This window comes from Balaenoptera musculus, chromosome 1 (genome assembly GCF_009873245.2).
Source record: "Balaenoptera musculus isolate JJ_BM4_2016_0621 chromosome 1, mBalMus1.pri.v3, whole genome shotgun sequence".
NCBI classification, from domain to species: Eukaryota; Metazoa; Chordata; class Mammalia; order Artiodactyla; family Balaenopteridae; genus Balaenoptera; species Balaenoptera musculus.
Window position 1 is genome coordinate 158,255,612 of NC_045785.1, and position 25,385 is coordinate 158,280,996.

Genomic DNA, 25,385 nt, shown 5'->3' on the forward strand with positions numbered 1-25,385 from the left:
CCAGGACTCGTCCCGGGGCGGGAAGACAAAGGACACGAAGGGGACGCGGGCCGCAAGCCAGTACGGGCCGACTTCCGGGCCGTGGGCTTGGGGGGGGCGGGGTGGGGGCGGGGTGGGGGCTCCCGTCCCCAGGACAAAGCGGCGGCGGCGCGCACGCCCCCTCCGCGCGGCCCCGGCCGCCCCGCCGCGCGCGCCCAGCGCCTATGCACGGGAGCGAGCGCACGCGCGCGGACGACAGTTAGAAATGGCGGTTGGGGCGAGAGGAGGGGCGGGGGCGGAAAAAGGCGCAGCCTCGAAATGCCAAGAGGCCGGGTGCGCGGTTGCTTCACGAGTCCTCCTCCTCCTTCTCCTCCCCTGGTCCAGGCCCTCGGGCTGGGGAGAGCCCCGGTGGAGGAGACGTGATCCGTTCAACTGAACAAAGGAAATGGCGGCCACACCAAAGGCAACCGGCTCGGCCGGTGCTGCTGCCGCGGAGACTGGGAAACGTTCCCTAAAATGGCGGACAGCGCGAACGCAGGCGCGGGCCGGGCTGGCCAGGGCGGGGCGGGGCGGGGCGTCCGCTCACGGCGGCCCGCGGCGGCGACGGGGCGGGGGGGAGGCGCCGACTGTTCCCATGGCGGCTGCGCCGGAGGCCGGAGAGCCCGGGAAGGGGAAGGTAATCCGTGCTGCGGCGGGGTGCGGCGGGGCGCGCGGAGCACGGGCGGGCGGCGCCTAAGGACGCGGCCTCTAGAGCTGGGAGACCCGGGCTGGGAGCACGTGTCATTAGCTTCTCTGTAATCGAACAGGTCCCCTCCTCCCATCCCCCGACATTTTTATCTTAATTGCCATGATTTAAGTGACCCAAACTAGGAGGATGAGGGGACCGGTACCGATAGCTTACTGCAGGTCACAAGACGGATCCCTTTGGAAAGAAAGTTTTGTTGACAGGGGCCTCGTATTGTAATTTACTAGCAAAGAGAGGGATTTAAAAGCTGAGGACAGGTGCCTTGTCTTTAAGGCTGTATACTTCACAACACTTAACAGAGGAATCGGTAAATGCTGAGGAATGAGAACTTGGTTATATTCGAGTGAATTTATATCCAGAGCAGGAGGGTGATGAACAGACTGAGATTTTTTTCCCGTTAACCTTGTTTTCACTCGACCACGTGGAGTATGCAGTATCATTTGTAACCAATAGCTTCGCTGGCTGGCATTCATGTCTTCCTGCCCTGCCTTCCTCGCTTCACCTTCCACAGTCGTCCTTGGGGGCTACCCTGTAAAATGCATAATTCCACCTCTCTGCTTAAAACCAGTCGTAGCTGCCCATTGCTTTCAGGATAAATCCCAATTTCTCGGCCTGTGATACAAACCTCCTCACCTAACTAACCCTAACTGTTCAGGGACGTGTGACTCTTCTCATGCTTTCTTCTCCGGGTGTATTAAAGCTAAACAGGGTTATCTCCGGTCTCCCCTGAAGGGCTTCCCGACTCCTCAAGAGAGACTGAGGTGCTTCGGCTCCTATCTCCCGGACACCTTGTACATTGCTGGATCATTACAGCATTATACTGGAAGTTAATTTGTGTCTTAAGAGCAGGGAACCCAATTTTTATATCCTCAATGCAGAGTAAATAAGTGTTTAAAAAAGGCAATGGAAGAAGAAAGTTTTAAATAGTAAGCCATAGATTAATGTTGGATCAATTAGATTCACAAATATTTACTGAAGACCCACACTGTGTGCCACACTGCACCTATAGTTTTAGGATATTCTCTGCTCAGCTTGAAAATTTTGATCACTTATTCAGTGTTCTTGCTTCTCTGGGGAATTTTCCATCTAAATTTGGCCTAGATCATCAAATGGTTATGAATACATGTTGGGTAAATTGTTTCCATATTTGTTTTCAAAAAAATTTTTGTCAATTTATACACTGTTGGTGCCTTTTCTGTTTTTGAAGTCTCACATACTATTTGGAATATGCTTACTTCAACAAAATGTACCCTTGTTTGAAACGTGCATATTTCCAGGGGCACCATAACTTCAAACACAAAATTCTAGATTGTTTTGTGAGAACACTGGGATCTTGAATGGGGCTTTCATCCTTTTTGTACCTTTGATAGGAGATAACTGCTGTCATTTTAGGGTCATGAGGGTGGCTTAACCCATTGAGAATCAAGAAAAATATGAAAAAATTTTTTGGTTAATACTGTATTTGAAGCCAAAGAAAACGTTTCAAAAACAAATGATTATCTGTGCCACATGTGCTGAGATGTAAAGTATGATGGATTTTGCAAAACGATTGTCTTTTAGAAAACCTCAGTGGTGCTGTTTCCGTCGAGTGCAGCTGGTAAATGTCTGGTTGAAGCAAGTTAAAGGGAGCGTAGGTTTGTAAGTGAAGAAGCACACACAGGTAACTTTAGTTTTGCAGTGACAGGGAACAGAAAAATGGGATGGTGGCTTGGGGGGAAAGGGTGTCAAGAGAGGGGGATTTATTTTGTATGTTTCTAGACTGAAGATTAATAAAAGGAGGAAAAACAAGTAATGCAAATGAAAGATGGGATAACCACAGAAGCAGAGGTCTTTTGAGTGGAGAAAGTAATCAACTGCAAAGTGAGGACTAGTTTTAAATAGGAGTAGGGCCAGTTCCTCCTTTGAAACAAAAGGAAAGGCAGAATATGAGCACTGATGCAGATACATTTAACAGTGGGAAATGAAGTAGCTCTAATTTGATCTGATGTTTCCTATAAATTATTAAATTGGCATTCTGGCTTATAAGTTCCTTTTTGAGCTTCCCTTAATTCCATCAAGGTGTGTTGGTAAGGCTGCCTTTCTAAATCTAAGCTTACCAAAAGTCTAAAATTTTAGTTTACATTTAAAGGCTTTGTTAATAGCAGGTGAACCTTGAGTCTGCAGACAACTAGGGAATAAAAGAGGAATGTTAAATGCCTTGAACATTACAAACATAACTACTTCAAAGTGACTTCAGGCTTAGACTCTTTATATCCATTTCTGAGAATCAAAGTTAAGTGTACTCTCAAAAATATTATATAAGCTGAAGACTTCATTACAGTATTCCGTACTTGCTTTTAAGTCAACAGCAGTCTAAACTCCAACTTTACCAGGAGGTTGAAAATTCCCTACTAGTAAAGGGGAAAAAGTCTTTGTACATCCTTACCCAGTTTTGATACAAATTGCAGATCTACAGTTATGTACTCAGTTCTGTTACTCTCTATATGTGAACCTTGGTGTTTACTAAAAAACCAAAGGGTTAAATGCTGCAGTGGGAATGACAGGCTTTCAGGGTCAGACTGACTTCCACTTCCTCTCTGCCAGCACTTACTAGCCTTCTACTTAAACCCTGAGCCTGTTTCAGAGAAAATGTCACGAAGAGGTTGTAAGAATTAAAAACAAGGGATATAAAGGGCCGGGCACTTAATAGCTCCTTGGCACCTCTAAGTTATGAGATTAGACAAGCACTGGCTTCTCAGCCTTGGCGCTGACATTGACCAAGGCAGTTTTGTAGGTGATACGTGCATTGTAGGGCATTTAGCAGTAGCATCCTTGGCCTCTAACCCACATTGTTGGTTTTAGAAGGTACCACTTAAAAAGGATATGCTTATCTTTCAAAATAAACTGGATTATTCCATTATCTGCAATTTCAAAATTTTTACTTTTCTAAAATCTCTAAAGCAGTGTTTCTCCCAGTCTGGGGGGTGGGTGGTTTCCTAAACATAAATGCCTGGGGCCTATTGAGTCAGAATCTGAGGGTGGGATTTGAACATCTCTAAAAAGCTCAGAAAGTTACCTACCTAGCTGATTTAAACAAACAGCACCATTTCGGATGTTCAGCAAGTTTATTTTACACACTTGGCAAAGAACTGGGGCTGATAATTTTATCCAAATGCCCTCCCCCGCAAAGTTTGCAGATTCTGGTGTATCCTGGGGTCACACTAGGGCTCCATTATGGAACGGAATCCAAATGAAAAAGCCCAGAAGCCTTGAAACAAGTGCTGTCTTTGGCAGAGATGTGCAGTGTTTGGCATGCTGCGGCCAACACTTGATGGTTCCTTTCTTTTTCTCTGCTTAAATGTGAAAGCCATCTTAACATTCTACCCTGTGGTAGAAGCTGCTGGTCTCACTCCCGTCTAAGATCTGACGTTAAACACCACCCCCCATGTCAGTCTACTTAGCATCCTTCCCCCAGGGCAACGGCCTAGCTGCAGAACAGATCACACCCTCCTTCCCCTCCGGGCCATAAATTCCACCTGGCTCTTGACCTGAGGGTGAGAAACAATCATCTTTTGCTAAATTAAACGAAAAGCCTAGAAGCAGAATTAAATCCCAACCTCTTTGTCCATGAAGATTTGTACTAAAGAGCCTTTTAACATTCAAGTCTGCAACTTCAATGAGCACCTGCTGTGTTCATGAAGTAAACATGTTGGGGGGGGGGGGGACAGGCAGAGGCAAAAAAAAAGGAACATAATGATCCAAGAGTATGTAACTTTTGCTTTATTAGGAACCAAGTCACATTGTCTTTCCTGCAGAAGCCTGAGCCAAAGCAAACGCAATACCTTCATGTTTCAACCTTTAATCTGACTTGCCCTTTACTGTCCTTTTCCCATTTCTTCCACTCTTTTTCCTTTACAGTATATTACCATCTAGGTATATCTCATCCCAAAGAATGGACAAGTGGCTTCCTTTTTAAAAGCTACATTAAATGAAAACAGTACCTTAAGTTTTTTTTTTTTTATGAATAGGAGAATGCTGTAGCAAAACATAAGCATGACTTATAAAATTCTGTCCTGCCCTCCCAAAACCCCTAAGTACAGAGTGAGAGTGAGAAGACATTCAAGTTGAAAATGTTATGCTTAAAGTGGCAGTATTTTTTAATGAGGGAGAACAAATCCATAAATCCAATGAAGACTATATGAAGAATTTTAAAACCATTCATTTTAGCACTTGAAGGAACTTAAATTATCACCTAGCTGAACCCCTTCATTACAGATTGCAGGCCAGATAAAAAAATATGTCCTACAGGTTACAGAAGTTAGTGGCAGAGCTGAGAATAAAATCCAACCCTCTAGATTTCCAGCTTTTTTCATCACACCTAGGTGTGGTTACCATGTACTATCAACAAAGAAATACAATCAACAGCAACTTCATATCACAGGCAAGAAACAGACGAGATTTGTCTCAACACAAAGCATTTATTCTTACAGACACACCGATGTGTTGTTACTAGTTAACACAGAAAATCTGCAGTCCTCCTTAAAGGAATTTAAAACAGCAGTATACTAATATTATAAGCAACATGGTTAGGACAGTTTCACTTTGCCCATCTATGCGTCTCAGGTTATTAGCAGGAAATTATGCTTTTAAATTTCAATGATAGCCAAATCCCCAAATGATTTCATACAGATATTTAAAGAGCTCATAAAATAATGTATGCCCTTACCTTATCTCCAAACCAGTTAACAAATTATAGCATAACCATGGTACCATAATCTAGGTTTAATTTACCCTACCTGCTTAGGACTTTCTGGTCAAATTCTCAGGGTTTCCATTTTAGATTCATATTATATACCAAAGCAGGATGATTAAAGATGGTTTTAATCTTTGCCAAACCACCCTAAAATAAAATATTCTCTTGTCCAATCTACGTTTTTTTATTTTTCGTAGCCCTTCAAGCTCCTAGGAATTTTAGATGTTGAAAACATCCCCTGTGCACGGGATTCGACATTGTATGGCTCATTAGGATCTGTTGTGGCTGGCCTTGGACACTTTTTGTTAACTAGTGAGTATCTACTTCTCTCTATGCATAAAAAACATGTTTCTCTGAAGTTTTTTTCCTAGATGAAGTATTATAACATGCAGTGTATTAGTGTTTATGCTTCCTTTTGACAGGTAGAATTAGAAGATCATGTGACGTTGGAATAGGAGGATTTATCTTGGTGACTTTAGGATGCTGGTATGTGTGCTAAGTATTCAAGAAGATCCACGACTGTAATAGGTTTATCTAGTTCCAAAGCACATGCTCCACTCAGAGCAATCTCCCACTGAGATTCCCCACCCTCACTGAAATTTATCTTACAAAATGATATTGCTGGACTGCCTTTAATCTTTTAAATATGTATATATACACACACATTTTGTGTTATTTGTCAAATGAACAGATGAATGCATGACATTAGGCACTGCATTAATGCCATGTCAGGTTTTATACTTCCTTTAGGAAGGTCTCAACCTTTTATCTTATCCTAATGCTCATTTCAATCCCTGCCTATGGCATAACATCTGAAAATGCTACCTTAAGAATGTGTTCACAACCACTGACAGTCATCTGTAAGCATTTAAAAATTTTGATTACAAATTTCAAATTAGTTTCTACAGGTATGTTATATCAATAATTTATTCATGTTCTCATTACTAGGTTCCATTGTAGGTATAATTATGCAAAGCTAAGAATCCAGGAAAGACTTGCCAGAGAAGGAATTAAAAACAAGATTTTATATGAAAGTACCCACCTTGATCCTGAAAGAAAACAAACCAACAGCGGCAGCAGCAGCAGCAATTGAGCAGTCTTGAGCACAGAAAACCCAGATACAACTCACTTCGGTGTGAACAAAGCCGAGATCAACTATAGAAAGCATTTTATATACCATAAGGCTTTCAACCAAGTAAATAAAGTATGTGTAAGTTGTAGTCTTTTTTACATGTGTATGAATATTTACAAACTTATTCTGGCCCTGTATCTACTGTCAGTATAGCACATAGTGGACTCGTACTTAAAATAAACCTTGTGTTTAACATGCTTAGAAAAGTGTTTCCTTATAGTAAGCAGTGAGTACACCTGACGTTTGAAGAAATAAAATCTCAGTTCGATGTTAAAACTTGCCTTAAAAACAAAAATCACAACTGTATTACCGTACCCTGTTAAAAATGAGGGGATACTTTCTGATTTCGAAAGCCAGTGATGTTGTATCAGACTTAAAACTAATGGGTCATCACTTTGCAATTGTTATTTTAAAAATGTACCCATTGCTTGACCCTATTCTTCCACTTCAACAGGTGAGTCACCTCTCAGAAAGTAAAGGTGGTTTTTAGCTGCTCTAAATATTTTTTGGATGTATACAGAGTTTTTATTTTTAAGTAGAACTTAAATATGTACATGGCACACATAAAAATATTTTCAGAAACTTGCTTGGTGCAAAGGAGAATACTGCAGAATTACACACATATTGTTCCATTAATGTAGACATTTATAATTCAATTGGCTGCCATTTAAAAAAAGCACCCAACACCCAACTAAGTCCACAGCATTTATTCATTCATTCATCATTTTTGGTTTAATAAATATCAACATTACTTAAAACACAGGCTTAGAGACCTTTCTGGTTAAGAAATGATAAGTATGAAAGAAGACACCAGTGGATAGGATTGTGGCATTATTACTGGTCCTACTGATTATCACGGTGAGCTAAACAGATCAAGGAAGAGATGTTTTGAAACTTTATTTTGTTCTGAATCCGTTTTCAGGATTGGTAGGGGCCTGCTCCAGTTCACAAGAGAGGTAGCATTTTCCCTCCCATGCTCACCTTCTTATGGCTGTCATTATAAGGGTTAGGGTACACAAGCTATGTGGTTTACCAAATGCCCTATCATGAGTGACACTGTCAAGCATATATGTTCTAAGAGATTTTTATTGATCCTAATCATCTGGCAGCCACCAAAGGAAAGACTTGGACATTAACAAGGGAAGGTTATTAGAAAAGAGAATGAAGTTTTTTCAAGATCATCTGCCTGCCGTTACTGACACAAATCAAAGCTGAGTGCAGTCTATATTATTCAAATTGATCTTAAACAAGTATGTTAAAAATTCCATGTGACAGTCACTCATGTTTTAAAAGGCATGAGTTGGGGTGGGGTGGAGGAATTGATGAGTACTAATCAAATTTGATATTTAACAAGCTGTGCAGGCCACTTACGTTCTCAGCTTCAGTTTGATAACATGTAACATACGAAATCAGGCAAATGGATTAAGTAAGTCAAGTCCCTTCCAGCTCTAGCACACTATGATTACATCTTACCCTGAGTAAGAGAAAAATCTCTCAGCTGGCAAAAATTTCCAAGGCCTTCAATGATAACAAGGTTAGTTCATTTTCACAGCGGAATGACTGCATAAGTTGGAGACCTGGATAAAAACAGAAATTTAAATATAATTACTTATTTGGATTACTTTTCAAATATCATTTCATAAACTTAAATCATTAGCACTTTTTCTTCTTTACCTATTAAAATGATACAAAACGCATTAATGAATTATTGGACCATTCAACATGCCCTAGGCCCTTAAAACATTGGTACCAGACCTCCACGGCCTCCACGCTGATCCTGACACTTCCACTTCTGGTCCCTCCAGTCCCATCGTCTTCCACTCTGCCACCCAACTTCAAGTTCAAACTGCCAAGTTTTGCCAGTCCCATCTCCAGTGTACCTGTGGCCACCATGAACTGAATTCATACCTCTGCTCAAATGTTTTCATTTCACTTATAATGCCCTTCTCCTACCTCCTCTCTATAACCTTCCACTCTCTTGCTCACTAACTTCTAGAATTAGGATCATCACCTTCTTTTAGGCTCTCATACTACTTTGTTTCACGTTCCACTAACAGTAGTTGGCACTTCCATTCGCCACTGACTTGTGCTACAAGAACCCTATCAATTTTTGTCTTTACGTTCCCAATCAAGTGTCTGGTATAAAGCAGTCAACACATGTTAGTTTAATTACTAAATGTTCACTAGTCCCTCTCATCCAAAAGCTTACACTTTCCAAATTTAAGCAGAAAGAGTAACCTACCTTCCAAGCCCACTTGAAGCCTCCAGCTGCACTGCTTCCTTCATTATTCCATTAAATCCGAAATTTCACACTAGGTGATATAGCGGTAGGTACCAGCTAAATAGCTGATTAAAATAGAATTGTGGCAATTAGTAGGTTTAAAACTTTGCAGCTTATCATACCTACTTTAATTAACTACCTCTAAGTGCTTTATGCAGTTCCCCCCCTTCCCTCACCCCTCCCTCTTTGTTTTTCCTTGACTACTTGCTTTACATCTCAGTAAAAGAACCTCAGGGAATTTAAAATTAACTAGCTTTTCTCTGGACTTGTGATTTCTATTGACCAAGTTTGCCAACAAGAAATTTGACTATCCCTAATACCATTATTTGATTTGCAAGCATCTCTTCAGTCTACGTACCTCTACTCCATCGCTGGTTTCCCTTTGCTTCGATTTTATAATGCGAGGAGGTCTATATAATAAATTCAGGATTCCTGTTTATGCACTTTTCAGCAAAAAGCTAGGGATCAAATAGGGTTTGAATCCTTCTATTCCTAGGTAAAAATCTGTGGTGGATGGGGATTAAGACACCCCTTTAAAAGTGATGTTAACGTAAACTACTTTGGGAAAGCAGAATACCTTAATGAGGAAAGTAGAAAAATTACTGATTGCTTTAACTGTGGTTTTTAATAGTACTCTAGAATAAAATCTTTGGGAAGCATCTTAAAAGACGGTCCATTGATCATCAAATCAGGTCAGTAATTATATATAACAATATCCTCTACCACCCAAATACTGGTATCTTACACAGGTTATTTTGTGCATTAAGTTCCATATTTAAACTTTCTTTTAAGACAAGCTTTATTTAAAAACTAAGCTTTTTTGTCCCTAAAGTATTACATTTTAAAGTTCGTAATGTGAGCACTACTGATCAGTGTTGCAAACATGAGTCTTTTCAACCACTCTTTATTTTCTAGAGATTAAAGATGACTTTTTCCAAGTATTTTTATCTTGAGAAAGCTACCAGTGACTATAAGTACTAAATTAAAGGTTTCTACTGTTCACTAAATGTTCACATGGACTCAACAGGCAGCTATCTTTTCTACCCTTTTCTAGGAATAACTTCTACTAAGTTCTGTAAGTTGTAAAACACCTATTATATGGCCTACCCTTAGGGGATTCAAATTTGCATATACTGGTTTCTTAAAGGGTTTTCATAAAAATGTCTTCCCCCTTAGACCACAAAGACCAGTCACATGAAATGAAACATGTTCTACTATCTAAATTCTAAGTTTGCTTTAAAAACATTCTAGTTTATGTTTTTTCTCAAATGAACAGGCTTTAAGTTTTTACCTTTTACTCTAAGTTGTCTGCTCTTCAAAAGTCTTTAGAGATTGCTTTTATTTGACAGAGTAGAACTGTATTTCACTGAGGAAACCCTGGTAGTTATATTTTCAGTCAGTACAGCACCCAAGTCCTCTCACTTCATCAAAATACATTATTCTCAAGTATGTAGTGGGGAAAACTAATTTCTTCTAAGCTTCTTATTAAGTCTTTAAATAATTTCAGGGCAACAAGAAAGTACATGCTCTGGACTAGCATAATCAAAGTCCTTGTCTTAAATTTCACTTCCTGATTTTTCTGTACTTTGATGTAAATTTACATCACTTCATTATCCAGAAAGATCATTTTCCAAGTTATTATAAGCTAACAAAAAGTATTTGTTCATTTAATACAGATGCAGAAAGATTCTGGGAACCCAAGGACATAGGTATCCTAGATATCTCTGTATTAGAATATTGTAAGGAAGTATTTCAACTCTACAAGTAGGGAGGGTATTGAAACAATGTCTTACATAACATTAAATAGAAGGAATTTGAACCATTAGAATAAGGATTTAACCTTAAAGGGACTTGGCTCTATTTGCATGTACTGCCTTTAACCTATGCAAGAGGACCACCAATTGCTAACATATCACCAAATACCTCACATTTCAGGTATGCAAAGGAGATACTAGAGAACCTTTCTTTCCTGTTTAAATCTATGCACCTAGTTACTAATTTCTCCCTTTCCCCTGCCTTTTTAAAGTAAGAGGAGTTCTAATTAAGGTGATCCTGGAAGCCCAGTATAACATGTGTTAAATGTACAAGCAGCAATTAATTTGGAATACCTATTGGAATCACTGGAACACATTTACTTGGACCCTTTTACTCTTCCACACAGCACATTCACATGGACAGACTAAGGAAAAGGAGATGAAATTTAAATCAGCACATTATTTTTTGCTTTATTTTTTCAAAAAAAAAAAAAAGTAAGTTGGAACCTTTCGTTGTTCTTGACCGTGACTCTCCCATCTCCCTTAACTACAGACAACTGAAAGGATACCTTATTAACAACTACTGTAAAAAGTTATCCTGTCATTCAAGTAAGCTTCAACTGTTCTTCTGAGGTATTAACTTTATCTCACTTTCTCTGTACCTCTTTTTTCTTTCTCGTGAAAGCCACGCAAGTTAAATGTCTACAGTGGCCATCTCAAAAGTTCTTGATTGCTTTTGCTTTTTTAAAAAAAACAATTTTGGCTGATACTAATTTGTGGCAGTGCTTCTCAAGTGCTTGGCAAGTATAAAATATATCTTACTAGGCAAAACTAATTTTACTTCCTGTAAGATCACGGAATGGAGTATTAGAGGACTGGCAGAAAAGAACATGCCACAACAGTTCAGTGTTCACAGGTTTTAAACACTATGCTAGCTTTCCAGGCCTGTAGTCCGTTCATAACATCCAGCTGTGCAGATACCCAAGCTGGGCATGCTCAGGAATAACTGCTGTGCCATTGGTGTAGCACTGTGATTGTAACTGAAATATCTGAACAAATTAACTGAACCTTTCCGTAAGACTTTTCTCCATTTGCCTGGACTGGTATTCCCACATCACTTTCAACTAGAATAGTTTCTCATACCCACAGATCCAGTTTTGTTTAAAAGCAAAACCCCTGTTCCTTGTCAAGATGCAAGTATATGTTGATTCCTGGCATGAGAAGGAGAAAAAAATTGTAATACTCCTAGGTGATAATTACAAATTACATATTAAACACACGATTAAGTTCTTGTCCCAGTAACTCACCTAACCAAACGGATTACAGATGTCCTGGCCTATCAGTTACCTGCAACATTTACTCCCCTAATACTGGATCTACAATCACAAGTGAAAGGACCAACTATCTACATAATGCCAAAAAGTTGTACTTATTCAGCTTCCCAGGTGGACAGCACATTCCCAACCTAATTGCACAATTTACAGGTGTTACATTTTTTTGAGTAATTCTGGTTAACATTATGAGTAATATTCCCACCTATTTCCAGTCTACCATTCCTCATGGACTAATTCCTTGGGCAAACTAATTGAACATATCCTATCACCTTGTATCTTTAGTCAGTCGGCTAAGATGTGAAAGTATATATGCCTACTTAAGTATCTTTGTTAGCCATTTCCCTCCTACCTAAAGCTCTTATTTTCTGAGATCCAGCTATCTGTATGGTTGAAATTTACTAAATGTGACCACCAAATAAAATGGCATACCTAATCAGCAAAATACATAAAAATTATATGTTAAGGTAGGTTATTTCCTGTTCAAATTCACAAGTTTGTAACTTAAGATTAATGTTAAGATACTTGGGGATGCTGGTTTTTCATTTTTTTCCTACCTCAACACACTTGGGGACACATACTACCTCAATCAGTACTGTAGGTCATTTCCAAATTCTTAAGGATTTACTTTTTAAACATCAAGATTAGTAAGGATTAATAAAACAAATGTCACTTCAACAGGAGTTAGGTGGACAATGTATTTTTACTATATGTCTTGTAAACATGTACCTGTAGTACTAAGTTAAGAACTGGGGATTAGAGCAGCCTAAATAAAACTCAAGCACTGAACTGGCTAGATCTATTACCTGCATGTTTTAGCACAGAAGTTGTGGAATGACAGGGCCAAAAAAAGTCACATCTGAAAACTACCCAAGATAAAGGCTCTCCACATCACAAGGATATTGCAGTTTTACCTATTTTTTAGTTAAGGCAATTAATGATTTGAAGAAACTGTGGTTTAACCTAATAAATCCAAATTGCTGTTTAGAGATGAGGCAGTTGGTAAGCTTCTAACTCAAAGCACTAATTTAACAGTCCCTTAAAACTCATGCATAAGCAAGAGTTCCAATACATAAACTAAGCATTGCAACTTATTGCCAGGCCACTGCCATTAACATACACCCTTACTTTCATTGACTATTACTAAAATGTTAAAACCTAAACCCATTTTTATAAAGTCCAGAGCCCCAGAAATATGAACAACGACCAAGTTTAGATTCAAACCATTTCAATGTGTAAGAAGGAAATTATGGAAACTAATGATTTTAAGATGTGTTTTATGTCTAATACCAGAAACTATGACTTGACTGAAGATACAAGTTTACGCCTTCCGTATTAAGTTTATTCTGGTTTAGGCTTTTAAAGCACATCAGAAATACCCTTACAGATCTTTACATGTGAAAGATGTCTATACCATTGCCTTACAAGCTATCAAAATGTTTCCTCATTTGTGCAATGGGACGGGTTATAAAAACAATTCTAGGATAAAAGCCAATTTATATTAAGTAAAAGTTCATAGAAAAATGTCAATTTCCACAATTGAGGCAAATACAGAAGAGTCTGTCCATGAACGTAAACTCCACAGGAGGTGAAAAAGAAATACTGAGTTGCCTTTCCTCGAAAATAGTATTTTTTCAAGGAAAACTGTCTTTAAGAAGCTTTAAAATCCTGTTAGTATCCAAGACATCTAGTTCCATATTTATTTTCAGACAGGATCCTAGGCAAATGACAGCTTATCGTTTCCTAGATTTAATATGGCTTCTTATGGTCACTTCAATGTCAAATTGATTTGACTCATACTTCATTTTAAGATTTCATCTTGCTGTCTGGATATCAGGGCCAGAAGCTGGTCTCAGCCTCCTAGGTCAGAGCCAGAGCCCTCCACCAAAGGCTAGACAGGAGTAATAAGGTGTAACCTACCAGCAACAAAGAAAACTTTTTACAGTTCCAGTTACTTTATGATTTCTATCTTAAAGCACTTTCTGTTCTTTCCTGATTAACGTCTTCGTAACCAACCTAATCCAATTCTTGCCTCAGGATGATAGGTATTAAGTAACTATATGCAAAAGTTTCTAATGAAAGCACCCCTTAAACCAACAGCAATCTCACAGGTGAGTTTTCTCAGGGTGTAATTGGGATATCTGTTCAGATAATTTTTGTTTATTCAGTGTTTTGCTTGCCACTGAGGGGAGGTAGGCAAGGGAAGGGGTGAACAATAAACCAAGTTTCTCATTTACAGATCTCATTCTGCCAAACTTGGCATCAACTTTTTTTCTCTTATTTGCTATATGGTGCACTCCCTCTTCTTAATTTCTTAAATACTCTCTAGGATTATTTCACTTCATACAAATGCAGGTGTTACTATAATTCTGACCTTGAACCTGCTTTTTAAAACTTAACATTTTCCTGGGCAACATCTTTATCTATCCCATCTCTCTTCCCAAAATTTTCTGTGCTACACAGGCATGACAGCCTACCAAATGTCACTTGGCCATCACTCTCCCACTGCGATGATTAGAATATGAATTCTTTAATAAGCAATTTTAAGCTAGAAGGCATATCCAAGATTTTTCAATAGCACCTAAATATTTAGGACACAAACACTGATTAGCAACAAAGCTTACTCCCCCCCCCTCCCCATAAGTCTATACAACCCCAGTAATACTGATGTATACTGAAAAGCAGACTCATGCAAATAGCTGCTAGCAGTAAGTTAATTGCTAAAAAGACAAAAGCCCCTGAGGCACTATCTTGTACTGTTAAGTATTCCTATGGTAATTGTAGGGTTATAGGCCAAAAAATTCTCAACTGAACCTACACCATCATCTGAAACTCAACTCCAGCTCATCTTTTAGCAAGAAAATTCCTAGGAGTATAAATAGTTAAAAATCTGATTTTAAATGGCTAAAACAAAAATCTAAGCAGTCAGAAATGTAAACAAACCTATACTTACCAGAAGCAACCTAAAACACCAATGAAACACTAAACTGATGTCAAGTTTTAGTTCTACAGTTTGACTCCTGATTCCTCACCACATGAGTGAGGGTCCTTTAGAAGATTAAGTGTTCTGTGCAAACCCAATAAAATTACAATTAGGGGATCTAATGTTATCACATAACTACGGTTAAGTTAGCAGTGTTGTGTAGTAGTGACTGGCTTGCATGATGGCTTCTAAAAGCATCTGTTCCCAGAGTTTCATGTATTATATAGATGTATATATAATTATCAGTTGAGGACAGCCATTAGCATTTTGTAAAGATGATAAACTGAGTGTTAACTTCTCCCAGCCAGTACCTTTTCCCCTCGTTAAATGTTAAAAGTCATCTGGGCGGGGAGGGGAAGGGAAGCATTCAACTTTACTTCATAATTTAAAAAGTCAATTGTCAGTATACATTTAAGTTTTTAAAACCTAAATGTTCCAAGTACAGAGAATAAGCTGTCCAGAAAGCACACACTTAAATTTTCTCCTCTTGGGAGTTTCATAAAGGGATTTTGAACCTTGATGGCGAGAATCCCAAAACGAGAGTAAAATGAATTCTTTTTATTGCAAACAAACGTCTAAATTAATTTCTCCACCCACTTTCTTTAGAAAGAAAAAGAAATCAGCAGGCTAAGGAGATACCCATTCAAGAACTGACATGATTAAAAATTAAGATATAAATGGGTGACTCACAATTTCATTAGCTTACAAAGATGGTGGAGTTAACTACTACAAGCACACTAGTTATACAGTATTTTGTGGGAGAAGGGCATACAGACATAGCTAACTTCATATAGATCCCATTAGACAACTGGATTTACAACAAGTTTTTTTAATAAGAAATGGGCAAAGCCAGCTTTCTTTTCAGAATCAAAATGCAGAACAAATGGAAAAATTATGGTATTTAACCTTCACAAGTTTGAGCCTCCACAAATAATGCAACCAAGTTTTACATTTTTAACAGCCCTTCTACATACACTCCATCTTCTCTATCTTAGTTCCAAATTTTATCTTCATTCCCAAATATGCCAATTGCATTGTTATTTAAAAAGAAAGAGCCTTCCCAGTTACTGTCAAAAACTACTATTTAGCTTACCCCTCCACTACTCAGCAAACTACAGAGAGGATGGAGTGTAATACGAGCAGTACAGAGTCTTATGCAATTCATGAGGACCACTTAGTCCTTACATGAATCTGGTTGCTAACATTTCTATTATATTGTGACAATAACTCCCGACTGTTATCTCTGAGAAATGGGGGGAGTAAATTCTTAATAAAAGACACCAGGTACAAAGCAACATTTTACTTTTGTTGTGATAAAAAAAAAGTCACATTTTACAGATAAAATGTAGAACCCTGAAATACTGACACATTCTCTTATCGTGCACAATGCTGAGGTTCTCTTACGATTCACTTTAAAACTGCAATTAAAAATGTACAAAAAAGAAAAGAAAAAAAAAAAATCAACCCACAAAGCTTCTAAAAAAGGAACCCGCAGGCACTTCCTCTTGTGGAATGTTTAAAAAGTTAGCCTACTAAAGAAAACAGTCGACTTCTTGTGAAGGTTTTGGAGAAATATGTATCAGTTCGTTTTATTTGGGTATTCAATAATATCCTTGGTGATAATGCTGACTCCATGGCTTCTGACCCCAGAATTGCTGTAAGAGAAAATTTTTTTTTTAAAGAAAAAACATCAATAAGCCACTCAAACTGCTTTTAGGAAATGACAATCTAATTCAGAGTAATTGCTGGAGACAAATTTATACCTGTCATACCTCTGATTTATCAAGCCAGATTTAGTTGGTATTAATATCCCATTATCAATACACATTACAAAAGGAAACACATTATGACTTGGTTAGTTTATACAATTAAAGCTAGCAGTAAAAAGAACCATGTATTAAATACTATTTTATTTAAAAATATTAAGTTACAGCAAACTCCAACCTATTTTGCCTTCAAAAGATATTATGGCTACAACTGCAACACAATTCACACCTTGCCCTGTAACACTTATAAACACTTCAATCCCTGGACAAGATCTTTTTTCAAGATTGACTCTTATGAATTCAAAATACAATTAAATGTACAAAAAAGCACATAAGGAATTACTTACACCCTGCTGCCACTGGTTGTAGCCCTGAGATTGATTTTTGTAGCCACGATTGTTTCCTCGTCCTCTGAAGTTCTACAAAAAAGAAAAAAACCTTTAAGAAGAGCACAAGTTGTTAGGTTTGTATATGGGGCAGGGGAGAAGAGGAGACACAGCCACAGAAATAGATAGATTGCCAGTCAGCCATTAACCCCTGAGCACTCTCTGCTGCATTTGCTCTCAGGTGATTAACTTATTCGTTATGAGACATCACCTGACTTGCTGCTAGTTAATGCACTTGAAAAATCAATATAAATGAAATTGACTCATTTTACCATCACTATGCATACATGCTGTGTTCCTCTTACTGAGGCTGCACAACATATGCCTTTAACTTTCCAGACTAAATTATACAGAGAATCAGTGTCCGCAGGAATCTTAAATCATTACCTGGTTGTAGTTCCCTCTGTTAGGCATTCCACCTCTGTTGTAATTCCCTCTGTTTGAATAACCGCCTCGGCTGGGAAAAACAGGGCCACGAGGATATGGATAGCCAATTCCACCACTTCCGCCACCGCCACCACCTCTCTGTGGCATATTGCCCCTCCTATTATATCCACCACGATTCCCAGGAGCTAAAACAAGAGACGTTTCATTTAATAGTGTGTTGTTATCTTCTTTACACACGACTTAGGGTTCTTCTGGACCATTCCTTTATTTTATGAAAAAAATGTTTAATTTAACCATTCAACATAACCTAGGTGTGTTTACCATCAAATCGCATGAAGTATTTTACTATGGTTACTAAGACAGCTAGGACATGAGGATCAAAAACTTCCTATGTTAAATTCAGCAGAAAAACATACAGACCCAAACTAGAAGATTACAGATTACCACTTGTTTCAACATTGAACCAAATAAATAATACTCAAAATTAACTTGCCTCCTCCTCTGAAATTTCCACCACGCATATTGAATCCACCGCGCCCTCTATGGCCACCACCTCTGTTAAACTGGTTCTTGCCACTCTTATTTTTATTGCTCTTCTTTGAGCCTGTGTTCTGTTTCTTTTCCGGTGGAAGAGCTTTTTTGCTTTCTTCCTTATATTGCTCCAAAAGCTTTTGGGCTTCCTCCTTCTGAAGCTCAACATACGTTATTTCATCAAAGCACTCAGCTACTTCTGGCAGAGTAAAGTTTCCTACAAAACATTAAATCATATTAACCTACAAATCCACTACATACACATTCACAATCCTAGAGCCTACAACTCTCAAGCAGCTTAATTCCTGCAAAGCATACAATATCTACTCATGTTTTAATTACATTTCCTTAAACAAGTGAAGTACGCTCATTTACAGAGTTAACTCCCGAAACAGTATTACTGACACAAAATTTAAGTTCACAGATATAAATCACAGAAAGATATTTAACATAACAGTAGAAATAAATTTCATGCCTTTCATTTTGAGGACTGCATGTTCCGGTAGGTCTTTTCCCTCTACTTCTGCTTTCTTCTGTGTTCTTTGCTTATAGTCTTCATCTTTTGGGCAAACTACAACAGCTTTTCGTTGGAAGCCTGCGAACAGGCACATTTTTCTCCTCTGGGCAGCAGCAGACACATTTGTCTTTAAAAAAAAAAAAAAAAGTTAAGTTTATAACCCCAAACATTAATTCTATAATTATCAGTTACTTTTTTCAATCTCAAGGCTGCAGCTTACCTGATCCAAAATGAAATTTCGCTTCTTACGGGCAGCAATCTCAATAAACTTTCCAAGACACTGTGGAGCTCTCTGCAACAGCGTGTTTAGTTTCCCAGTATCTGCCATTTGCTTCTTAAAACCTGCCACCTATTTTTAAAAGTTAAAGTTTCAAAATTTAAATATTGCCTTTTCCCACTGCTACAGAAAAGGATATTTTATCCTGTAACAACACCCAGTGCCTTCAATTCACTTTTAGCTACTGGATAATCCAAGTCCAAAAACCTTCTATAGGAAAGAGAAGGAAGCCTAGCCATTGGAAGGCAGTTTACCTTACAGGTAAAGAGCCTGCTTAAATAACCAATTTAACTGCCCAAACTCCTCTCTCTAAGATACTAACAAAATGGATAAAGACAGACAAAACGGTTACCCCGAATACATTCTAGTCTTAAAAAATGCTGAAATCATGCCCAATTTACTTACCATCATTTTATCCATTATGGTGTTTGTTCCAAGAATGTTGTATTTACCAGGATTTTCTGCTGCATGTTTAGTAACCCAGGTAGTTTTTCCAGCTCCTGGCAAGCCAATCATCATAACCACCTACAATGGAAAGAATTCTTTAAATATTTTTTTTAAATGCACAAAAGCCCAGTTTACATATCTGAACTTTCACAGCCTTTTAATGGGAACAACATGTATGGCAGTTAGTAAATTAAACAGACCAGCCATCCAACTCTTCTTAATGTCATTTTTGCCAAGCAAAAGCAACCTTCAAAATTCTTTTTTTTAAAGTGACTTACTTCACAATCTTTCTTCTCTTCAGGCCCCTTTGGTCCTCTAACTCGATCCTCCAAGGGGACATTCTGGATAAAAGTATAGTCTTCAGGTATTGGAAAATATGGCTTTTCCTTCTGACCAAAATTAAACTCAACCGCACAGTTGTGGCACAGAACATGCGGGAAGAGTGGTCGTCCAGCAAGAACTTCCTTACTGATTTTGAAGGCAATGCCAAGATCTTGTCCATTCTTTGCATAGGAGAGTTCTACTTCATCACTTTCAAAGTTCTGTTAATTGGAGAAAAAAATTAATGGGTTTTAATCTGCTTCTTATAACACTTCTTTAAAAAAAAACTTCAAAATTCAAGTTAGGAGTGAAGCTTTATCCTGTAGAAAACATATTTAGGTTATACGTTAAAGAGCTTTAATATTTGGTTATATACAACTAGAACACCTATATCCACAAGCAGAAATTAATATTGCCCTAAAAGACTAGATTTTCGGATCAACTTCACATTAAGTAGTTTTCAGTCAAAATGAATTAGTATTGAAAGTTGACAATGATATGTTAAAATACTCTTATCTACCAACTTGCTATTTATATGTAGAAATTTAACTACGACTTACAACAAAACATGTAATCACATCATTTTCATCAAACTTCTCTCCATAATCTTCAGTCTCACAGTTGCATGTTTTTATTCCTTTTAGAGAATACCCATAAGAAAATTCTTCTTCACCTAAGAAAATAATTAACTTTCATGAAATCAATTTTTCAAAACAGTCCAATGACCCATGTACTTTAACATTCCAGATGTAGGGTTCAAAACTATACTGACTTTATACTAGATATAAAGTTAATGAGAGCTAGGTGGTTATATAACTAGCTGACAAATTGCATACCATGGATAATATTCTATTTCAACCATCAGTCATAAACCAAGTAACCACAAAGAAAGAAAAGCTAAAATTTAGCCAGTGTCCATGTTACTATTATTCATCTCTAAAAACAGGCAAAAAGTTTAGAATGCCTTCTAGTCTAACTACTGAAATCAAACCCTGAACACTCATGAGTACATAGATACTCAAATGGAAACTTTACCAAGCAACATTCCACTTGTGGTTAGTGACCAGCCAATCCGAACTTCGTGTATGTCAATATCTTTTGTATATAAATGCCTTACTGGGATCTTCTCTGTAACCTGGAAGTCAAATCATAAATGATTAAACTGTAAACGGAGGAAAATAAACCACTGAACCAACGCTGGTTTATTTCATTCGGGCAATGGGCTAATTTTTCTCCAGCTACAAAGTACAGAAAGACACCAACTCTACTCTTCCCCCTAACATTCCACAAGAACTTTAACAACTGATGTAAGAGCTTTTAACTTGAAACAGAAAATGGTTAAGTACTTAGTTAATTCACGTTTAAAAGAAAACGCTGAAATTACATATTCTCAATACTCAAAACCAACTAAAGTATTCCTTTAACATGTTTTTTCTCTGGAACAAAAACAGGAGCCTAACCAAATTTATTTTCAAACCCATGGTGGGCCTTTCAAGTGCCTGATAAAAAATGAACACTCTAAATAAAAATTAGGCTGGCTCTATATGGCAACTTCTAATATAACAAACATCCTAAACTGTTACAGATCATAGATTCCAAGTCCCACAAAAACTTGAAAAATTACAAGTTCCAGTGACATCTAAGTGTCAGGGAAAAACTCACAAAGGTTCGTAAGGAAAAAAAAAGACACAAGATTGCATTTACCTTCATCTCAAAACAGACTTTGCCTTTCGACACACCATAGGATGCCCTTCCTCCAGCCCAAAGAAAAGCAAAACTCTCCATAGTAAGGGAAGAAGCACTGAGGCGATCTCTTGATATTTTAAAATGTAGATCACAATTATCTGCAATTATATCAAATACCATATTATTTCTTTTGATATCCAATATAAATGTATCTGCTATATAGACAAAACTTTATTAAATTTTCTCATATTTCTTAATGTTGCATACATTTTTACAGATCATGCTGTTGTTCGAATTTTCAGTTCAAGCCCCGCTCCCACCAAGTCAATTCTTGCCAAATTATGAACTACAGCGTACACTACCTGTGCAACTAACCAATATCGAGGTTTAGTATGTGTATTTTAAGTATATAAAATAATCAAGACAATGTGACATTAATACATACCCGCTCTGCTCTTTACCTTGATTTAGAGGCAAGCAGTAGAGGATAGCAGGAAATCAAAGTGAAGCATGCCAGACCAGGCAGAATTTACCAGGGCCACAATAAAACTGAAGGGAGGCCATGATCAAGTATTTTAAAATACGAGTATGAGCTGTTGATCCTGCACCTTACAGGGGTTCTAGATCTTAAATTGTTTGCTAAAACTTGTTAAGGCAGTTTCAATCTGCAAAATTCAAACCTGGTCATCTAATGCTGTTACTACTACAGCATTTTAGGTCCCCTTTCCCCAGACTTGCCTGTTAATCAATACCAATAGGGGATTACACACTTTGGAATAATCCAAATCCAAAACGTCTTTAACCTAGCTACCTTCGGGTCACTGGCTCATTAGCATGCACCTTCTGAGTTCTCAGTCAAGGGAGCACTGAAGTTAGAAAGCTACTGCTGAAATGAAATTAAATCTACAGTTTGGAATTCTCCTTGAATTAGCTTTGCTCTTTTATTCCCGATCATCACTAACAGAATTTTCAATTCAACCAATTGTGTTTGAACCCAATAATGCACTTAAATTGATATCCCTAGGTGAGGAGCTAAAAGCCCTTTATAATAGCATTACCTTGCCGAATCATTGCTTCAGTATCTCGCCAATATTTAAGCAACTGAATTTAACGTAAAACATTCAACTACTCTTCCATGTTTAAGTCTTTAAAAAAAAAAAAACACTCCACTATCTCAACTATGTGGTAAAGCGTATACAATAAGAAACCAAGACTTATATTTACACTGCCTTACACATCTAAATAAAAACCATATGTATTCCAAAACATGAGAATCTAAGCTTCAACTCAGATCTACAGGACAAGTTGACACCTTACCTCTAAGCAATTATTTCTACCCTTTGTTCTATCACAGAAAGAATTGTACTTTCTGATCACAACACCAAACAAACGATTTTTCTTTTGTATTAGAAAAACTAGGAATCTGACAGCCAAGGCCCATTTAGAGGTTTGCAATACTTCCTCATACTCAATTGCAACCCAACTGGGTAAAGTAGCAGTATTTACAGCGCTGCCATTGATACCATTCGCTGCTGAAGAAAGCTAGTGGCCCAGTGAGAGCCCACTGCTGCTGCCCCAGGTCTTTGGAAGAAATCAACTTAGCTTAAAGCAGCAGCTACTGAACTGGAATTGAGAACAAAAGAGCAGTTATTGAAAAAGTATTATTACAATCTTTTAGAATAGGGAATATAATGGCGTGCTAATGGGAAAGCCATTAATATTTAACTAGCCCAAAGAGCTCACTTAACATAATTCCACAAAAAAATAACATTACTTTATCGTAGAAGCCTAAATGGACAAGTTATAAGTAGTCTTACAAGTTTCCATTAGCTAGACAGTCAAATGTTGGCATTAATTTCACATTCCTACAAATGAGAACTTTAAAGCCATACCAAAAAACTTATCAAATTGTTAGAGCCTGTAAAATTATCAATACAACTACTGTACTAAATACTAAGTGCCCAGAATCTGAATTTAAGCCATCATCTTCCTACTTTTATTACAACTGTTTACACGTGTTAAGTTTTCTAATATTTTGTAACCAAAAACCACATTTGACAATTGGGGGAGGAACGGGGGAGAAACAGCTTCACTTACAAGTATCAAGACAAACCACTGTGTCGTCGAAGTGCTCATCTTCTTCTTCAACAGGTGGCTGAGGAGATTTGGCTCTGAAAGACAGAATTGTCTCCTGATACAGCTTTCCCCACCAAAGCATAAAAAACAGGTGACAAGTAACACTACGTTAGCATCCTCTACCTGCTATACTTGTTCTCTTCAATGTACTCAAAATAGCCACGGCCATGATCTTCTCGAGGTCTTTTAACACCTCTCTTTTTATCTCCGCCTTTCTGTTCTGTTTTGCCGTCTCCTACAATACACGACACCCCTTTATAAGAGACCACGCCGCAACACAACAAACAAAAGAACCTCTTCTGTTTTGACGCCCCAAAATAGCTCTACTTGCCCTGTTCATTTTTTTAAGTGTTTTCAATCGACGATTCAAATGAGAATTCAAAGAAAAACCCGCTTGGAACTGGACTATAATTAGTGACGCAGTCTAAGGACATTGCTAATTTTGCCAGCCTACTCGAATATTCGAAAAAGCTAATGAAAACTTAGCGCGGCCCAGGCCCGAAGCCCACGTGTATCCCAGAGAGAGTTCAGGAAGGGGGGAGGGGCTGAAGCGCCCCGCCCGCACTCCCCTCCCCCACCCGGGCCCGCGCTCCCCGCGGCCGCATTGTACTGCTCGCCGCTGGACCCGCCCGGCCCCGCCCGCCGGAAGTGACGTCACGCCGAGCCCGGCGCGCCTTGCACAATACCGCGGCCCGGAGCCGCCACAGCGCGCCGCCGGGGCCCCGGGCCTCCCCTCCCCCCGAGACATGTGCCCGCACTGCGCGCACGCAGCGCGGCGGCGCCACCGCGGCTCCTCCCCCTCCAGCGGCAGCTGCAGTTCCCCCCCCCCCCACCCGCCAACCACATAATGGAGGCCCTGCCGCCGCCGTCACACACCGAGCGGAGGCCTCACGTCTAATCCGGGATTTCCCCCCCCACCCCCTCGCAGAGGCCCCCGCCCCCCCGGGGGCGCCCTCCCGCGGCGGAGCTCCCTCCTCCCCCAGCGGGGCTCCGGCAGGCCTGGGCACGGTCCCCACCCCGCGCGGGCCTCCCGCCGCGCGCAACCAACCACGCAGCACTCACCCGCCGCCGGAGCCCCGGGGCGACCGCCGCCTCCGCCGCCTTCCGCCTTCTTCTTACCTCCCGCCTGCTGCTGGCCCTGCCTCGCCCCGGGCGGCGCCACCGTCACCGCGAACAGCGACGTGGGGCCGCTGCTCTTCCCCGCGGCCTCCTTGGCTGCCCCGCGCTGCTGCTGGGGCTGTTGCTGCGGCGCCGCCGGCGGTTGAGGCTGCTGCTCCCCGTGCCCGTTCTCGTCGCCCGCGGCTTCCTCCTCGTCTCCGAGCTCATCCTCCCCTTCCTGGAAGCCCTGGTCGTCGCCGTTCTCGTCCTCCGAGGCGGCCTCCTCCTCCTCCATCGGGCCCGAGTCGGCCGCCCCCGCGGCGCCGTTCTCCTCCCCGAGCTCCATCTGGTCGCCATCCAGGGCGGCTATCCCTTCCTCCTCCTCCTCCTCTTCCTCCTCGTCGTCATCGCCGCCTGCCGCGGCCTCCTGCTCGAGGCCTGCTCCCGAGCGCCCGGCGGAATCCCCGCCCAGGTCTAGGCTGCCGTTCCCGGGCTCCATGGCGGGGCGGCCCCCGGCCTCCTCGTCGTCCAGCGCGGCCTGGAGACGCTCCATGAGCTCGGCCTTGAGGCCCTTGTCGGACAGGCGCCGCTTTTTGAGCTCCTCCTTCAGCTCCGACACCTTCAGCTTTTTCACATTAACAGGCGAGGAACTCATGGTGAGGCCCCGATTCACCGCTAGGCGCTGTCTCAAACTCGGCTCCGCTCACTCGGCCACTGGCGGCGGCTGAGGCTGCTCCTCGGCCCGGGCGGCGGCTGCGGCTGCGGCTGGAGGTGGGTTCCTGCTGCAGAGCGGATCCGCCTGGTGTCGAACGGCGCCAATTCCTTTCACCGAGTTCGCGAGGGAGACGCGGAGACTCGCCTGGCGCGAGCGAGCACGCAACGTCCTCTCGCAGGGG

General features: G+C 40.1%; 2 protein-coding genes across 4 annotated transcripts; one reads left to right on the forward strand and one right to left on the reverse strand.

Annotated features, from left to right (window-relative positions):
* Window positions 1-533: 533 nt before the first annotated feature.
* On the forward strand, window positions 534-7,090 carry LOC118904407 (cytochrome c oxidase assembly protein COX20, mitochondrial). Of its 2 annotated transcripts, none has more exons than XM_036870485.1 (4): window positions 534-655; window positions 5,654-5,768; window positions 5,883-5,942; window positions 6,405-6,542. In XM_036870485.1, exons 1-3 carry the CDS (start codon window positions 614-616, stop codon window positions 5,909-5,911), a joined length of 186 nt encoding a protein of 61 aa, XP_036726380.1. In that variant the 5' UTR covers window positions 534-613; the 3' UTR covers window positions 5,912-5,942; window positions 6,405-6,542. The 2 variants fall into 2 exon arrangements, with proteins under 2 accessions (XP_036726380.1, XP_036726369.1); XM_036870474.1 differs by having other exon boundaries at window positions 536-655; window positions 5,879-5,942; window positions 6,405-7,090.
* A 7,261-nt stretch (window positions 7,091-14,351) lies between these two features.
* On the reverse strand, window positions 14,352-25,371 carry HNRNPU (heterogeneous nuclear ribonucleoprotein U). Of its 2 annotated transcripts, none has more exons than XM_036870460.1 (14): window positions 24,511-25,371; window positions 23,515-23,626; window positions 23,353-23,426; window positions 21,274-21,413; window positions 20,605-20,704; window positions 20,130-20,242; window positions 19,527-19,790; window positions 19,207-19,326; window positions 18,745-18,873; window positions 18,483-18,651; window positions 17,970-18,224; window positions 17,477-17,661; window positions 17,051-17,122; window positions 14,352-16,592 (listed from the first exon to the last, which is right to left on the reverse strand). In XM_036870460.1, exons 1-14 carry the CDS (start codon window positions 25,142-25,144, stop codon window positions 16,539-16,541), a joined length of 2,421 nt encoding a protein of 806 aa, XP_036726355.1. In that variant the 5' UTR covers window positions 25,145-25,371; the 3' UTR covers window positions 14,352-16,538. The 2 variants fall into 2 exon arrangements, with proteins under 2 accessions (XP_036726355.1, XP_036726345.1); XM_036870450.1 differs by having other exon boundaries at window positions 24,454-25,326.
* Between the last annotated feature and the right edge of the window lie 14 nt (window positions 25,372-25,385).

Excerpts from the sequence above, each read along its gene's own strand:
- LOC118904407 (XM_036870474.1), top strand. The coding sequence starts at position 614 with ATGGCGGCTGCGCCGGAGGCCGGAGAGCCCGGGAAGGGGAAG. Across the intron at positions 5,769-5,878 it reads TGGACACTTTTTGTTAACTA|GTAGAATTAGAAGATCATGT; the intron begins GTGAGTATCTAC and ends TCCTTTTGACAG. Across the intron at positions 5,943-6,404 it reads TTGGTGACTTTAGGATGCTG|GTTCCATTGTAGGTATAATT; the intron begins GTATGTGTGCTA and ends TCTCATTACTAG.
- HNRNPU (XM_036870450.1), bottom strand. The coding sequence starts at position 25,144 with ATGAGTTCCTCGCCTGTTAATGTGAAAAAGCTGAAGGTGTCGGAGCTG. Across the intron at positions 17,662-17,969 it reads TGGAAATTTCAGAGGAGGAG|CTCCTGGGAATCGTGGTGGA; the intron begins GCAAGTTAATTT and ends CTCTTGTTTTAG. Across the intron at positions 16,593-17,050 it reads ACAACCAGTGGCAGCAGGGT|CAATTCTGGGGTCAGAAGCC; the intron begins GTAAGTAATTCC and ends TTTCTCTTACAG.